Source organism: Culicoides brevitarsis, chromosome 2 (genome assembly GCF_036172545.1).
Source record: "Culicoides brevitarsis isolate CSIRO-B50_1 chromosome 2, AGI_CSIRO_Cbre_v1, whole genome shotgun sequence".
In the NCBI taxonomy this organism is placed as follows: domain Eukaryota; kingdom Metazoa; phylum Arthropoda; class Insecta; order Diptera; family Ceratopogonidae; genus Culicoides; species Culicoides brevitarsis.
In genome coordinates this window covers 8,139,595-8,158,162 of record NC_087086.1, presented here as the reverse complement: position 1 = coordinate 8,158,162, position 18,568 = coordinate 8,139,595, and the positions used below count along the sequence as shown (strand labels likewise).

The following is an 18,568-nucleotide window of genomic DNA, read 5'->3' as shown; positions in this document are numbered from 1 at the left end:
TTTCCTCGCACTTTCCTCCGTCATTTTCCCTCCGCTTCCTCCATCGATACTAATTTAATTGGCTTTCCCAACATCATCATCATCATCATCGGCTCATATGAAGCTTATACACAAAAAAACATATCATTTCACATTATTATTGAACTCGATGTTGGATGTATCATGACGTCTCTCTATTTGAATCTACACAGCTAAATTGTGGCAAATAACATCAAGAATCGTTAAGAGCGCTTGCTAATGACAGAAGAATGATTTTCTGACCTTTATCATTCGATACGATGTGTTTGGGTAATATAATGAGAAAGATTTTTTTTGCTTTTCTTTCATTTTCTTTTCTCATTTTTTGTCATTTTTTGTATAAGTAGCATTCTAACGCCATCAACAAAAAAAAAGACAAAAATTCTCTATAATAATAATAATTGACTTTTCGTAAGACATAATGATATTCGTAGAAAAATACACTTGACACGGACTAAGGAACACTAAAATTATTTTAGCGCGCTCCCTTTTTCTTATTTTTTTGAAAAATGAAAAAACTTGAAGAAATTATATCATGCTCTATAAAAAAAGATGAGAGAAAAAAAAGTTTATAACAATAAAATATTTTAATTTTTTGCTTGTCTGACTTTTTTGTTTAGCGTAATTCCTCCTAGATTTATGAACAAGGAAAACTAAAATCTAGAAATAAGCCAAAAATATATATAATTATTTGAATAATGCTCACTTTTGGCGTATTCTGCCTAATTATATGTTGAAATAAGCAAAATTTTTATTAAATTAAATTTATTAAGGCTCATTGTTGGGCCTTTTTTCGCTACAATTTAAAAAATATTAAAAAAAAAGAATAAGAGTGGATAAAGTTAAAATAATCTGACATTGTGAGTGATTGTGTCCATTTAACATGTTTCAAGTCAGATTCAGTGAAATTTTAATTCAATTTTTGAGTTATGTGTAAGTTTTTTTTTTTTAATTTAAAAAAAATTAAGGAATTTCGGATTTTAGAGATGAAAGTAAATTTTTGGAAATTTGGTAAGTTTTTATTTATTTTTTAATAAAAATTATAAATAATTTTTTATTTAAAAATAGTTTTGATTTTTTGAAATTATTAAATTATAAAAAAAATATTTTAACAATAATTTTATTTTTTTTATTAAAAACTTTTAATTGTTTATTAATTAAAAACAAAGAAATTTTAATTATTTGTTAAAATGAAATATTAAAAAAATAAATGTTTAAATAAAAATAATATTTTAATAAAAATATTATTTTTTTTAAATTAAATAATTTTTATTTTTTTTTAAATTAAAATAAATAACTTCTTAAATTTTTAATTTTTTAAATATTTTTGTAATATTTTTTTTACGAAAATTCAATATAAGAAAAATTTAAAAAAATAATTTAAACTTTTAAAATTAACAGATCCAATATGGCGATTTTCGATCGATCTCTTTAGATCTATCTAAAAAAATAAAAAAAAAGTTGTTTTAAAAAGGATGAATTTGAGAAAATTTTTTTCATTCTGAAAAAATTAATTAAATAAGGTTTAAATTAATTTTCGTAATAATTTTTTATTAATTCAAAAATTTTAATTTTCCGAAAAATAAGTAACTAAATATTCAATTACAAAAATTCATTTTTAATTTAAAAAATTTTTTTTTAAAATTAAAATTTTAATTGAAAAAAAAATTATTTTTTTTTTATTTTTTTGATTTAAAAATTTGATTTTTTTTTTTAACTTCACTAATTTTTATTTTCTTGTAAAATTATTTTATTTTATTTTTTACTTTATACATTAGAGAATTTCTCATCAAAAGTAAACCCGAAAAATTTTCAACCATTTTTAAAAAATTATTGAAATTTTTACAATCAACAGATCCAATATGGCGGATTTAGATCTATTAAGATCTCTTTAGATCTATCTAAAAAAATTTAAAAAAAATAGTTGTCTCAAAAAGTATGAATTTGAGAAAATTCTTTTCATTCTGAAACGAGAATATAATTTTAATAATTTAAATTATTTTACTCAAATAGCCCATTTTTTCACTCCATCATCAACTTTTTTTTTCATAAAACGTCCTTTGAAAAAAAGTTAAATATACAGAAAAAAATGACCTCTCTTATGACAATGATGCAGTCATAAAATATATTGTGTTTGTCAACTGCAAAACGATATGTGCATTTTATACTCTCAACCGAGAGCTACTATCGAGATAATGCTCACAAAAATGAAACTAAATATCCCAAACACACACACACACACATTCATAAATAAATAAAGTATCACAATCTACTTATCAAAGTAGGTGTATCAGAAACCAAATAACATTCTTTATCCAATTCTATTGTATTTTCTGCATTTATTTCAACGAAAGCGAGTGTAATAATTTTGTGCAACTTTTATCTGCATGAATTCTGTCGGCTGTGTGTTAGATTTGAGTGCATTTGGGTTGAAACAATTTCAAAATTGAGATAATATTTTTTGTGTGCTGCAATAAAAATTTCTCCTGCGAGCAGCAGCACAAAAAGAAATTGAAAAATGTCGTACTTTTAAGAGGATTTCTTTTTTGGAATACAATAAAAAAATGAAATGGATTGAGAAATGCTTTAGAACCAACGACAACGACGACGGAAAAGAACATACATCAGCAGAATTTTGATTGAAAATTATTATTATTATCTGGCATGACTTGCAGGATGTACATTTTTTTTTTATTCTGTAGCTCGTTGTTGTTTTGATATATTTATTATGAATTTTTCTCCCCATTTTTATATTTCGCACATTAAAATCTCGGTACGAACAAAGGCATTGCGCCAAAATTATTAGAATATTGTTTCAACGATGACTTTTTTTTCATTTTTTTTGCTTGGCCAGTTTGGTAATTTGTTTCCATTATTATTGCTTTCGATAAAAAAAATGACTATCCACAAAAAAAAAGTTTTCAATGTTTAATTTTAAGTACCTTTAGTTGGTGGTTGAATTTTTTTACATAAGGACCTCTTGAATGACATTGAGAAAAAAATATGTGAAACCTCATAAATTTTTATTTATTTACTTTTTTTTTAATTTTTTTTTTCTATTCATGTTCTTGACATAAAAATCTCAGAGGTTTCATTTTTTTCTATTTTTATAATTTTTTATAATTTATAAAATATCTTTCTATTAAAACGGTACCATTAATGACGATCAAAAGGGAATAAATTCTCATTTAATAGGGCTTATTACAGTATTTGAGAAGTAAAAAAAGCATTAAATGCATAAAAATGTAAAGCAAATTCATTTGGGATTAATTAAAGTTTTCAATGATGCTTTTTTTGTTGAATATTTGCAAGCCACAAGTACTTTTAGCCACATTAGATGCACTTTTGAGTATTAACTTTTCATTTTTTTAATGTTTTTTGAGAAGCCTTTTATTTTGTAAAAAAAATCCACTCATGGTTTGAACAAAAATTTAATGGTTGACATCTCAAAGGAACATGTGAACCGAATTTTACGCGTGAAAAGATGTAATACTTTTATATTTTTTTTATAAAAGCTTTTATGTTTGTTACATAATTGTTTTTTCATTAAGAATGAAAGGATTTTTTTAATGAAAATGTGCACTGGGATCGATCTAACGATCTTTTCACATTTTTATACTCCTCATAAAACATGGCGGATATTTTTTCGTTAAAAACTACTTTTGATGAATAAATACGAGAAAAAACTCTTTCTTCACGCTCTATTTCCATTTCATGTAAATATTTATCTTGTTATGACTAAGGATTGCATAAAACATTAATTATCGCTCAAGCAAATGAAGAAATTAAGAAGAAAAATTTTTTGCTAGAAGAACAAGCAAAAAAAAAACACAACGAGAAACAAGATATAAACGCCAGTTAAACAAACAGACAAGTTAATGAATGGATTTTCCTTGGAGTGATTATTGTGTGTGGAGATGTCTACCCAAGTTAGTCGCTATGCCACAGTTTCAACGTATAAAAAGAAGCGGGTTGAGATGATGAACTATAAGAGAAAATGAAAGACAATTTCAAAGATTTTATCATGTTTGAGTAATGCTATTATATATATGTTTCTTTGTCAAGCACGGTAAGAGACACAAGACAGGAGACAGGACAAAAACATCTACGAAAAATGTCTGAGAAAGTTAAGTAAGACACCCGAGATAATTCGAGTTAAAAATAGAGCCATTTTCCCGCGCATTTAATCAAATTTGTGGCGTTCATTGCATAACCACAACAATGAGAAGCAATTTACGAGACAATCGGCAGCCAATGAACTTTCATTTTATAGACGTTTTAATTTGATGAATCCGCGCGTCTCTCATATATATTTCTTCATTCAAAGTTATTTAGTTGCTTTCAATGATATTGATGAAAAGTTTATACATGACTTTTATTATTATCGTACATGTCTTTAATCCGCTATCTCACATCAATTTGGAGAAACTCAAGACGAAACTCAAATACACAAAATTCATTTGCTTTGCGGTTATAAAAGTTGCGTTTCATTCATCGACGTCGCACTATAGATCTTGCTCTGTGAATTAAAGATGGCGGAATTTGAGTTCTTTTTGTCAATTTAAAACTTAATTAAAATTATTAAAAAATTATTAAATCCTCCTTTGAAATTATTTTTCGAAGTTCAAATTTCATACTTCTATCTTAACTTTAGATTTAATAAAAAATTTTTAAAATTAGCTGATTTTTTTTTTAAAATTTTTTATTTAAATAAGTCTTATTTAAATTTTATTTAAATAAGTTTAAATTAATTTTTTTTTTAATTAAATAAATATATTAAATATTAATATTATTAAATAAATAAAAAAAAATAATTTAAATAAATTTTAAATTAAATTAAATAAAAAATCAACTGACTTAATCATAATTTTTAAATAAAAATTACGTTAAATTTTAATATTCAAAAATTATTTTAAATTAAAAAAAAATAAATTAATAATATTTAACTAAAAATATTAAAAATGTATGTGTAATATATATTTGAAATACATTATATTTTTTCATTATAAATGTGTATAAATTCATAAAATAAATAATTAAAAATAATATATATCATATTATATAAAAATATAATATATTTCATATATGTATACCTATAGGATAAATTTTTTATAAGTCAAAATATTAAGATTTTTTATAAGAAATTAAATTTTAAAAAAAAAAATTTTTAAAATTAAAAAAAAATTAAAATTTAAAAATTAATTAAAATTAATTAAATTAAATTAAAATTAATTTTTATTAAAATTAAAATTTATAAAAATTAATTAAGAACTTAAATTTCCCCTTTTTGATCCGAAAGCGTATCTATACATCTTTCACGATCTCTAAATAGAGTGTGGGCGCCTTTCTGACTAATCACACATCGTCGTTTCCCTTCATCTTGTTCCATCTCGACTGCCTGATAATTTTCCTTCTTCTTCGTCGAATTCTTTTTCCATTTAATATTATTACTATTTTATTGATTCATTTTGTATTTTTGCGTGGTGCCATTTAGAATTGCCATGAAATTAGTTTCTTGTGGGAAGCAATGATGACGAACTGATGACGAGGAAGTAATTTACTCTGAATGGCTTTTTGTTTACCGCCAACGCAGTCATCAACTCAAAACTAAATAAGAAGGTAATTTAAATGGATAAGTTGTCTGTTTGTGTATAAGTATTGAAAAGCTTCTCTCGCTCTATGAAATAACGGTACAATTTTATTAGCATTGATTTTTCTCTCTTTTTTTTTTGATAAAGTTTTGAAGGAAACTGCGCGAAGAGAAAGACAAAATAGATTCCTTTCGACAAAAAAAAAATAAATTATTTATCTTAAACTTGGTATGCTTGAATTACAGAGTAAATTGAACTAATGCAAAATAATGAATGTACGAGATGGTGCAAAAAACGAAAAAAAAAGAAACTTTAAACTTTTTAAATTGCAACATAAATAAGGAGATGGAAAAACTTTTTCTCACATTTCTCACACTTTTAGTGTTTCTTCCCGAAGAGTTGCTGCTCGCATGTTTGGATATAAAATTTCATGTATTTATCTCTGGCATTTATAGTTTTAGAGAGCAAGTAAAGGCAAGCAATTTTAAACTTCCTTTTTGATAAATTTTGTGCTCGCGTAACTTTTTATTTTTTTTTTTACTTTTGTATCCACGGAAGAAATGATGAATTTCTGGGTAATTTGTGCGCTCTAAAAGCTCCGACGAGCAATTTTTGCATGGCACAAAAATCTCTTCGGAATAAGCTTAATTTAACGTTAAAGTTGCGATATAATTTATTTTATGGAATTGTTAGGTCAACTGTAACCAACTTATCATAAATAATAAACGATGCTGTTAAACTTTTAAAGTAAACAAGGAATTTTCTCTGTGTGTTTATTTGAAGCAGTGACAGCAGTTACAACATTTTGTTTTAGAAATTCAACTCAATTTGTTGACAAAAAATTAAAAATGTGCATTGGGGCGAAAAATTTAAAAAAAAATGTTCAATGGGTCAAAATTTTCTAAATGAAGTCACTGAGCAATAATTTAAAATGTTCATTGGGTTCATATTCAAAAAATTTGACCCAAAAGACATTTTAAATATTAACCATAAGATTTTTTTTTAATTTTGACCCAATGCATATTTTCAGTTTTAAAATTCTTGTTTAAAAAAATTACTTAATTTAAATGATATTTTAAAAAAATATAAATTTTATGTTGAAAATTCAGACAAAATTCGAATTCTTTTTTTTGGCGCCAATTTTTAAATTCAAAATGTGCATTGGGAAAAATCTTAAAATGTTCAATGGGTCAAAATTTTTACTTGATAAACAATTTATAATGTATATTGGGTTAAAATTATTAATATGAACCCAATGTACATTTTAAATTTTTTCCCTTTTCATAATTTAAAAATTTTGACCCAATGCACATTCAATATTTTTCTGAATTTATTTTTTTTAAATATTGACCCAATGCGTATTTTTGAGTTTAAAAAATTTTAAATTTAGATTTTTTTCTGAAATTAAAAAAAAATATGTGTTGCCCCAGTTCACATTTTAAAAGTTTCTCCGTTCCTGCAATGACAACACGCGACAACATCAGCAGCAGTGGGACAACAAAACTTGCGAAAATTTTAACAAATCATTAACTCGCGTGTTTCACACACAAATGTTCCGTTCCCTATTCTTTGCCTTCGAAAACGTTCAAACGCATACAAATAACTCAATTAAAACAGGAAATCCTAATGTTAAACAATAATAACAAATAACAACGAAACAGAGGAACTCTCGAGCTGCCTTTGAATTAATAATAATAATTCAACACACAAAAGTTTTTTGTTTAACTTCGAGATCGTGTATAATTTTTGCGTCTGATTTATATTTAAAATTTTCCCCAAAATAGAAAAATGAGAGCGAAATTTTCTGTTTGAACAACCCTGGCAGCAAACACTTCCTAATACGGAGAATTTTTTTTTTTGCTGTGATGATAAATTATATCGCAAAATGTTTAAAAAGCAAGTGCATGACGCCAGATACACAGACTCGACTCCGACAGTAGTTTTGCACTTCATTATAAAATGTAGTTAAACTCGAAATGGAGTCGTCGAGGAGGATATGGATGTGGCACATGAATGAAGTGCATCGAGACATAATTCTGACGAGAAAAGGCATGAAAAGATTTTTAAATAAAAAGCATTTCTGACAGTTTTATGCAACAGAAACAGCAACAACTTGGCATCTCCTACACAAAGTTGGCAGTACAGAAACAATGGATGACGAGAAAGTAAAGAGAAATGACATTCCATATAATGAAGTGCAGCATTTTTTGCGAATGAGACACTAACGTAGTAAGACGTTTGCTTTATACAAAAAATTTTGTAATACTTTTTTTTTTTGCTTTTCAATGACGAAAGGATGTAACGAGGAATGAAGTAAGTACGGAAAGCAGTGACATTATTAAGACTAATTTTTTGTCGTTTTTTGTGTTAATCGTTGTAGTTTAACGTTCAAGTTGTTTTCATTTTAATTTTTTGATCTTGTTATGTAAGAGATGAGGTTAAAGTTCAAGTGTGAGTTTAAAGGTCATATAAAGGTCAATATGGTATAAGATGGTAAAGTTTTAGTTAAAAATTAAATTTTGAAAGTTTAAAGCATTAGAATGGAAATATATCGAGTATTAATTGGTATAAAAAAGATTTATAAAATAAAAAAAAATATTAAAAATAAAAATAAAATAAAAAAATATTAAAAATAAAAAATTAAAATAATTAAAATAATTTTTTTGTGAAATAAAAAAAATATAATTATTCTTGAAATAATTAATTTAATTCAAATTTAATTAATCGAACAATTCAAATTAATTTTAGTTTTGAAATTTAAAAAAAAAATAATTTAATTCAATTAATTAAAATAATTAATATAATTAAAATTTAAATTAATTAATTATTTTAATAAATTGAATTAAATAATTTTTTTTAATTTCAAAATAAAAATTAATTTGAATGGTTCGATTAATTAAATTAATTATTTAATTAATTTAATTTTTTAACAAATAATTTAATTAATTAATTTTAATTATTTTTAAATTAAATTAATTATTTTTTTTATATTAAAATTAAGTTTAAAGAATTTTGCTCTAAATTTATAAGGAATTGACTTCAAATGGATTTTTTTTATTTTTGTAAAAAAAATCAAAATTCTTCATAAAATCATAAAATTAAAAAAAATAGATAGGAAATTTAAAACATTTTCAATTGAAAAATAATAATTAAAAATTTTTTCAGCTGCTTTTTATGTTATTTTTTGATTATTTTTAAAAGGCATATTTAATACTAAAAATCTAAAATTTAAAAAAATATATTGAAAACAAATTCAAATTATTTTTAAAAAAAATTAAAAATAATTTTTTCTGACATTAAAAAAAAAAAAATTATTATTTCGTTTTTTTTAAATTGAATTTTTTTTGTAAATCTTAAATAATGTTTGTCAGTTGTCCTTGTCATTAGCAATTTTTTTTTAATTTAAAAAAAATTCAACAATATTTTCCTTCATAAAGATTTTTCAGAAGAAGTCAAACCTAAAAATATTAAAATTTTTCGTTAAATAAATTAATAAATTTAAAAATTAAAAAAATCAAATAAAATTTATAACTTGCATTTATCAATTAAAAAAATATCTTCTAAACTTTTACATTAGTAAACTATTTAAATATCATTAAACAAAATTCAAAGTATCTTGTGAAAAATATTTCTAAAACTAAATTCATCTTCTTCAGTAATTTCTTCCATTTTTCGACCTATCCTCATTTTTTCCATCACTTCTTCCATTTTTATTCGCATTATTGTTAGTTCCGCTGTTTTTATTGTAATATCCATTGCTGTTTCCATTTTTCTTCGAATACTCCTCCTTCGGATCTCGGATTTGCGTTATCGAGCCAATGGCTTTCGTGTAATCTCTCGTGATGCGATTTGTCTTGTACGGGTCCATTGGCACAAAGAAATACGGACTAACGGGCGGTATGATGTGCGGCGTCAGATAATTGTAGTAATTATAGGGAGTTGGAGTGTAGCGATAAAAGGAACGAAGGTACGTTTCCAGGGGAATTCTCGCTCTGACAATTTCCGGCAACGTTGTGTAGTAAATAATTCTGCGATTCCGATTTTCCGGACTCAGGGGCGGAAGTTCGTGAGTTGTGAATGGAACGGGCGCATTAGCGGAATTTGTGTTGTCGGCAGGCGCTGCGATATAAGGTAAGCGCGGGCCTGGAACGTCATATCGCTTATCGGGATAGTAATAAAAATTTGGGTAGGTTAAGGTTCGAGGCATATACGAATCGTAATAATCATCGTAAGCTCGACGATTGCCAAGAACGTAGGGATCATAAGGAGCAGCCCGGGAGTAAGCAGGATCATAAGATCGCGGGTAATCCAAATAAATTTGCGCCAAATTCTTCCGATAATTATCTGGCGTCGTCGTTTCCGGTAAAATGCTGTTTTTTTGGTCACGTGACTCAGAAGCATCCAAATTCTTCCCATTTCTTGATTGATGTTTTGTAATAAAATTAACTCTTGGTGCTCGAGCTTTTATGCCTTCGTTATAAACACTCGCTTCGGCTTCCGAATCCCGCGGTTTGTCATATTGCGACCAATGATCTTCGTAAAATCTTTTATTTTGGATCAGCTTTTCGGGCGTTGGCAACCCTGGAATGGTCGTTAGCTCTTCATTGGCGGGAATATCTTTCGTATTTAGTTCCTTGCCAACTGTAGTAGCTTCTAAACTACGACGAACTCGAATAAAATCAGATTTTTCATCGTCATTTGCTTCAATTTCTTCTAAAGGAAAGTCCTCAATGTGAAAATGACTTCTTAACCCGAGAGATTCGAGAATTTTGTATTTAGCTTCTCTCTTATTACGAATGGATTTTGTCATGAAATGCGTTAAAAGATGTTTCCGTTCGTGATCTTCATCTTCAGGATTTAGACTAAACTCGAATGAAGGCGATCGGAAGTTCTCAAAACCTTCCATGACTTCGACATCATCGAAAATTGGATCAGCTAACGATGTTACCGCCAAAAACGAGACTATTACCGCAATTGTTCTCATTTCGATTCTGAAAAGAAAGGAAAGTTGTTAAGTAATTTTAATTTTTTACCATGACCTGATTTAACATTATTTTTGAATTTCCCGCCAAAAATTAAATTAATTAAAAATTATGAAATAAAACTAAAACAAAAGATGAAAACGAAATTTAGGCCAAATGATGCAACATTAGCTAAAAAAAATTCGTCTGTTCTGCATTTTTGTTAAACGAAGCTAAACAATCGAAAAAAGAGAGTTCTATTCTTTTGTGATGCAAATGCGCGCACAAAACATAATGACTTATGTAATGATCATGTCAGCACACACAGAGACTGAAATATTTCAATTTAGAGGGAGATCAGTCAGATGGAACAAACGTCGCATCGTGCGTTCTCGACATATGTTAATGCGAGAGAGTTCTCGTGTGTGTGTGTGCTAAAATCGAGTCAAGTAATGTTTTATGAAGTTTATTGTCAGTACTTCAATTAATTGACTTTCTATGAGAATAATGGCAATAATTTCCGGTTTAATCGCAACAATTGTCGGATTAATGCGTTTTTTCAGTGTTGAAGTTATTTTTTTCGCTTTAATTTCACAAAATTATATGATTTTTTTTAAATTTTTTATATGATTTTTTTTGGTAACAAAATATTTTAAAAGTAAAATGATACGATTTCAACAATATTTTTTAAAATTAAAACTGAAATTTAAACCAAAAATTGAAGAATATTTTTTTATAGCCCAAAACATGTATAAATACATAGGCAAATTTTTTAAACTTTTTTGCGGAAAATTTAAAATGTTTCGTAAAAAATATTTAAAAATAAATTAAAATAAAATTTATTATTTCATCATATTTTTTATAAAATAATATGTGAAATTATTAAATAAATTTTTAAAAAATATTTTTGTATAATTATTTTCATATTTTCTCATATTCAAGATCGATCACTTTTTTGGCGCGAAAAAAATTTTATTTAATTTTCGATATTATTTAATATTAAAAATGTTAAAAATTTATTTTTACAAGATGTATTTTATTTTTTTAAATGTATTATTCGAAATTATCAAAAAATTTATAAAGAAATATTTTTGAATATTTTTTTTTCATATTTTCTCATATATAAGATCGATCACTTTTTTGGCGCGAAAATATTAATATTCAATTTTCGACACTATTAAATGTTAAAAAAGTGAAAAATTAATTTTATTATGCTTTTTATTGTGAAAATATAAAGTTTTTCACAAATTTCAACAGTACGAAGCACAAGTCATCAAATTGCTTATGAATCAATGAACCATAACGGTCATTCAAGAACATTCTTTTTTCACAATTTTAACATATATTTTTTATTATTATTTATTATTATTTAATAACAAAGCTTATATTCAGCTTAAATCAAAAAAAAAATACATTTATTATTTTTTTTTAATTTTTAGATAAAATACTTGATAACCTTTTCATCTTTAATGTTTTTGTGCAATTTTATTTCATTTCATTGTTTAATTTTCAATAAATTTTTTACCTTTTTTTATTATTATTTTTTTTTAATAAATGAAATAATATTTCCAATATCCTTGTTTAGTTCACTTTTATTTATTTATTTTTTTTTTGTACGAAAAAAATTCTATTCTATTTATTTTATTTTTTTTTTTATTTATTTTATTATTTTATTTTTAATCCACTTTATTATTTTTCCAACATGTTCGATCTACAATCACGCGCCAACTGAATCATCGCGATTTAAGTTATGACTGTGTCACTGATTTTTTTTCACTATTTTGTGTCGCAAATCGAATTCCAAACAAAGCGCGGTGTGTTTGCAAAATCGCTCCATTTACATTAACATTAAAATAGAAAAAAAATCTGAGCGCGCGACATGCAATTTTCAGCAATAAAGAGACGTGAATGATGACAACGAGCAATGATGATGATGTTGAGTTGGTCATTAACCGATAGCTTCGTTACTTGTACGTGTGTGTAATGTTATTGTTTGGTGTGGTCATCAACCGTAAACTCTTTGTGACTAATTCTGTTTTCATTTTATTTTTATTCTCTTTGTAGAATAAAGTGAAAAAATCGCATATTTGAGCAACATTGTATTGATTTTTAATTAAAAAAAAAAAAAAAAAATTAGAAAAAAATTAATTTAATTATTTTCATTAAATTTAATTATTTTAAATAAATTTAATTAATTTAAAATTTTATAAAAAAAAATCTCTTAAAATTTACAAAAAAAAACAAATTCAAACATCAAAAAAATCAAAATTCTTATTAAAATTTTTTTTTTATTTTTATAAATTTTATATTAATTTTCATCAAAAATAATATTTTATTTTAAAATTAAACTTTTACTTTAATTTATTTTTAATTAAATTAAATTGAATATTTTTTTTAATTTAAAAATTTATTTAAAATATTTTCCCGCCAAAATATTTTTTTTTCTTTATCTTTATTAATTTCTTTTTTTATTTTCAGAAATTTTCTAAACTCGTCGACTTATCAAATTCTTCTGATACGAATAAACGGTCATCCAAAGGTACATCTGAAAAATAATAATCAACGTATAGCTCAATCCCGGCATAAAAAGCCTGCTCGGACTTTGCAACTTCTCCATGAGTCTCGTGATAAAATCATAAATTAACCACGTTGAACGGAACGTTATGAGAAGAATCTCCGCCAACAAATAAGTCGAAATAAGTCCCGTATTTTTGCGCATTAATCCGACCAAAAGAAGAATATAAGCCACAACGCCAACTATTGCTGCACTGCTGTAAATTATAATTTCCGGCGTAGCTAAAAAATTGAAAATTAAAAACTTTTTAACCGAAAAATTAACAAAAAGTTACAAACCTTCATACTTTTTCTCGTACTGAATTATTTCCACAACCAAAATCAACAAAGAGCTACTCAAGCCTAAAATTCCAATCAAAATCGATCCGTACTTCAAACTGATGCAACAAATGCAATATTTAATTTTTGGTAAGAGACTCATCGTTAAACTTCTTCCGTGTTTGCGAGCAGAGCGAAACTGGAAATAGTTTTGTTCAAGTGCACACGATAAAATGCAAATAGCGCAGATTAAGAGAGATAAGATTCTGTTTATCTTGTAAATTTTTATTAAATTTTATCTAGGCCTTGAATATATAATTAGAAGAGAAAGAGAGAGAGAGATGAGATGAAAAGAAAGCAGGAACGTGACTAAAAGAAAATTTTTTAAAATTATTTTTTTAAAGTGTTAAAACATTTGACAAAAGATTTAAAATTAATTTTAAAAAATATTATTTTGAAAAAAAAAATTTTTTTTTGAAGCTTAAAAATTGATTCATAATTAATTTTTATTTAATTTTTTTTATTATTTTTAATTAAATTTAATTTTTATTTTTATTTAATCATTAATTTTTATTATTTTGTTTAAAAAAATTTTATACTTATTTTTTTATTTTATTTATTGATTTTAATTTATTTTTATTTTTTTCAAAAAAAATTTAATTTTTTAAAAATAAAAAAAAATTAATTTATATAATTATATGATGTATAATATAATATAAAAAATTCTTTAGTAAAATATTTTCAAACTTAATAATTTTAATGTTAATAAATTTTCATGATCTAAAAATTTTTTTTTCTGTAATTTTTTTTTATTTAGAAAATTAATTATTAATATTAACTATTTTATTTAATTAATTATTTTATTAAAATTTGATTATTTTTTTTTATTTTCTATAGATCTTTTTTAAATTTTAATAAGATTTTTGTCACAGGAAAAAATATTTTTAGATGATAAAAATTTTATTAAAATTAAAATTTGTTAAGTTAGAAAAACTTTAAAAAATCTTTTAAAATATTTAAAATTTTTTTTTTAAAAAGAACAAAAAATTTTTTTTTATAAACAAAATTTTTTATAAATTTTTAGATAATTTTCGATAATTTTAATATAATTACATCCCCATAATTTTAAGCCCCTGAATCAACGGGAAGTACAAAATTCATTTGAATGTCAAACGACTCATCATCAACAACAAAAAAATTCGAGAAAAACAATTCCCGTGTGTAATTAAATGACAAATTAGAAACATTTAAAATCATGAGAAAAATAGAGAAAAAGAGAAAGAGACAGAAAAACAAGGAAAAAGGCACAAAAAATCATTTATTATTATCTTTCCCTCAACTCGACTCGTTTTAATTTACAAATTAAATTAAGGAGACATAAACTAAAAATAAATTACAAACCGGAAAAGGTAGGCTAGGAGAATTTATTTTTCATACTCATGTGAATAATATTTGTATTTTGTGTCCACAAACACAGACTCGCTCGCATGGACAAACTTTAAATTGTCTCTAAAAACCAAAAAATTCCATAAACATAATGAAACGGATGTCATATCCTGCACAAACCGCTACCATTGTTTCATTTCGAAACTAAGCTCGGCACACATACATATCTATGATATATGTTGCGCCGCACAAACACACGAGACTAAATGAAAATACAATTTTGTGCCTTATATTTTTCTGGATGAACTGAAGGGTGGTCAACTTTGGTGCACGGAAAATTAAAGCAAACCGTAAAACTGCTACTGACACATCTCCCGCAACATTAAAACTACCTCCGAAAAGCGAGCACCCCTGTTGAAAATTTTCGAAAAACCAAAAAAAAAAGACGATGTCTAGCTGGACCGGATGCAAACCGTAATTAAATGTCGGGTGAGATGATGAGAACTATAACAAAAACCCATAAGCAATAAAGAATTTCAAATGACTCGGTTATCACGTTGTTCTGTCTTCGTCATCGGTTCCTACAAAAAAAAATACAAACAAAAAATGAAAGAACTAGAATCAAAGATTTAATTGCATTTGTTAAAATTTCAAGGAATCTGGCACATATTTGATGATTTTTCGACATGCACCGAGCTACCTTCCAATTCAGCCATCCAATTCATGCATTAAAATTGATTGAATTTCGTATTACTGAGACGAGCGAGTGCAGAAGATGAACATGAAAAGCACATACCGGATAACGACTTTTATATGTTTTTAAATTGATAAAATTGAGATCGTTCGTTTGCTGTGCTGCTGCTGGCTTTCATGAAATGAAGGAGAAAAAAAGTACAATCTCATGTAAAAGGCTTTAGTTGAACAAAAGAGAAGGACACAGGAAATTTTTTTGTGCTGTTTTTCGGTGAGTAGATTTTGAAAAAAAAATTTGAAAATGGCTCCGTGATTTTTAAAAAAAAAATATTTTTTTAACAATTTTAAGTTTTTTTATCAAAAATTTCATATTTTTTTTTGTTTTGATTTTTTTAAATTTTTAATTTTTTTAAGCCTCAAATTTTTTTTATTTCCAAAATTTTTAGAAAATATTAAATTAATTAATAACGAAAATTTTAATTTTAAAATTTAAAAATTTTATTTAATTTAATTTTAAGATATTTTTAAAAAAATTTTTTAAATTTTTATTTTAAATTTAAAATTTTTTTTAATTTTTTTTAACAATATTAAGTTTTTAATCAACAATTTTCTATTTTTCTTTGTTTTAATTATTTTGAGTTTTTATATTTTTTAAGCTTCAATTTTTTTTTTTATTTTTAAAATTTTTAGAAAACCTTAAATTAATTAATAACGAAAATTTTTATTTAATTAATTATTTTAATTCAAAAATTTTTAATTTAATTTAATTTTTTTTGAAAATTTATGATAATTTTTGAGTCATTTTCATATCATTTTTTAAATTTAAAATTAAAATAAAAGTATAAATATAATTTTGAAAAATAATAGAAAATATTGTGAAGTTTTAATGAACAAAAAAATATTTATAAGCAATTTTTTAAAATTCTTTAAAATTTAAACTCAACTTAATAAAATTTTACTTTTTAAATTTTTTGTAATTTATTTTTTTGATAAAATTAAATTAACAGTTAAATTTATTTAAATTTTCTGTCTATAACCGTATTTTTTCCTCGAAATGCGGTAAAAATTCAAAACAAACTATAAAAGCGCTTTGATAACTTTTTTGCAATTTTATGACAATTCTTTTCAAATCTCTCGTACAAAAATTGGTTAGATGCATGTTCAAAGATGCGTTTTATATTCATTGCAGTTTGTTTTTGTCTGCCATGTCTTTCAACCTCATTTTTGTTCGCAAAAGCATGCTGGACATCTTCCTGGATCAATAATTAATTTGGATGAAAAAAAAATCAAAGAGATGGAAAAATCAAAACTTACAGGAATTTGGCAACAAACGAGCATGCAGAACATAAATAAAAGAGTTTGTTGCAGTTCTCGATAATAATGGCACGAATCGAGCACAAAAAAAAGGAAATTTGTTTTAAATTAAACTTTAGTAGGACATGGAAAATGGCCCATTTTGCTTCCGGTTACACATGCACAATCGACGAAAGCCGTATCAGTAAAAGGAGAAGACCAAAGCCTTACCATTCAAACAAATCGTCTTTTGATAAAAAGTCACGTAGTCTAGCTTTCCGTGTGTATCGATAAAAGGTACACTAACTTGCCTGCAACGGATGTCTCTCAGTCTCTACCATGTATGTATGCATTTTATATTTACTCGAGATTTTTTCCTTCCTCTTCATCACGAAGACGAACGAAGGCAAAGACAAGAACCATACGCATTGCACTCTAAAATCAATACAAGTGCATTATGCTATGTTTACGGTTCATTAATTTTATATCTCATACATTGCTAAGCTTCCTTTTATAAAATTTTTCTTGTGTTTTCTGTTCGTTGATGTTTTTTTTTTCGCTCTCGTTTCAGCAGTTTCATCGTCGCTGATGCTGCCAGTTTAATAGAAAAATCAAAAATTCATATAAAAAAAGGAAAATTGGAGAGGAAAATATTTATCAACAAAAAAACTTTTTTTTTCTTCTCTAAAAAGTATCATAAAACTTTTGCTATTTCTTGCTCCGAGTCTCCTACAAAAAAAAAAATGTCATCCAATCTAAACTCTCCAAAGAGATGGAGAGACCAACATTCCTTCCATAAATAAGTTACTAATAATGAATTCATTTACATTTGTAACTTTTTTTTCAGTTGATGTCCTTCCTGGATGGCGATGCTATGAACAATGTCGAGACAATAGCTCGCAAGCTACGATGAATGCAATTTAAAATAATATCACAAAAAAAAATCCCCATGGCAGGCACTATTTGCATATGTAGAGACATAGTGCAACAAAAAACTGTATCATTGCCAAGAAGGAGCAAAATAAAAAACTTCAAGCCAGGAAACGATTTCCACAAGGTACAAGTTAGTAACAATTTTCACAAGCGATGATACCGAAGAAGACGATGATAAGCTCAAAAGATAACTAATTAGAAATTTAAAACGTTTTTTATCATGCACGAGTTCTTCACGAGGCGCTTATGCAGATTGACGGTATGATTTTCATTTTTTTTTTATCTATGCTTTCCATGGTAAGTATGCTTAAGGAAAAAAAACGCGTCAAATCGTTCATCATTATTTGGGTTCATTAAAAATATTTGCCCTTAAATTAGATAATAAAAAAAATGTTAATGACTCATCGAAGTAATTAGAGATAAATGATTAGAGCGCTTTTTGAATTTAGTTTTTTTGTTAATTATCCTTTTTTATAATTTTTCTAAAAATATAATTTTTATTTTTTTAGGTTCAAAACAAAATAAGCAATATATTTTTTCAATAATAAGATTACTTTATAAAAGATGCAACTGTTAGTCCAAGACAAATGAAACCCGTTTTAATTATCATATTGAACAAACTTGAGAATTTCTTTGAACTGTTATGACATATATTTGACCAAGAAAAACCATTAGCATGAAAGAGCCCGACATCCGTCAACAATGCAAACCAGAGTCCTTTGGATTAAAGTTAATGATTAAAGAAAGAAGTTAAGAATGCCATGACTTCCTTCGGCGGCAGGATGAGGTAGAGACTAATCGTCAAAATCCAACTTATGACAAAAGAAATAAATTTTTTATAAAATTACTGTCCGAAAAGAG

The 18,568-nt window shown here is 25.4% G+C and overlaps 1 protein-coding gene across 1 annotated transcript; it reads right to left on the bottom strand.

Moving 5' to 3' along the window:
• Window positions 1-13,022: 13,022 nt before the first annotated feature.
• LOC134831882 (uncharacterized) lies at window positions 13,023-13,605 on the bottom strand. Its single transcript, XM_063845712.1, has 2 exons — window positions 13,424-13,605; window positions 13,023-13,366 (listed from the first exon to the last, which is right to left on the bottom strand). Exons 1-2 carry the CDS (start codon window positions 13,563-13,565, stop codon window positions 13,056-13,058), a joined length of 453 nt encoding a protein of 150 aa, XP_063701782.1. The 5' UTR covers window positions 13,566-13,605; the 3' UTR covers window positions 13,023-13,055.
• Window positions 13,606-18,568: the final 4,963 nt, after the last annotated feature.

Excerpts from the sequence above, each read along its gene's own strand:
- LOC134831882 (XM_063845712.1), bottom strand. The coding sequence starts at position 13,565 with ATGAGTCTCTTACCAAAAATTAAATATTGCATTTGTTGCATCAGTTTG. Across the intron at positions 13,367-13,423 it reads GTACGAGAAAAAGTATGAAG|CTACGCCGGAAATTATAATT; the intron begins GTTTGTAACTTT and ends TCAATTTTTTAG.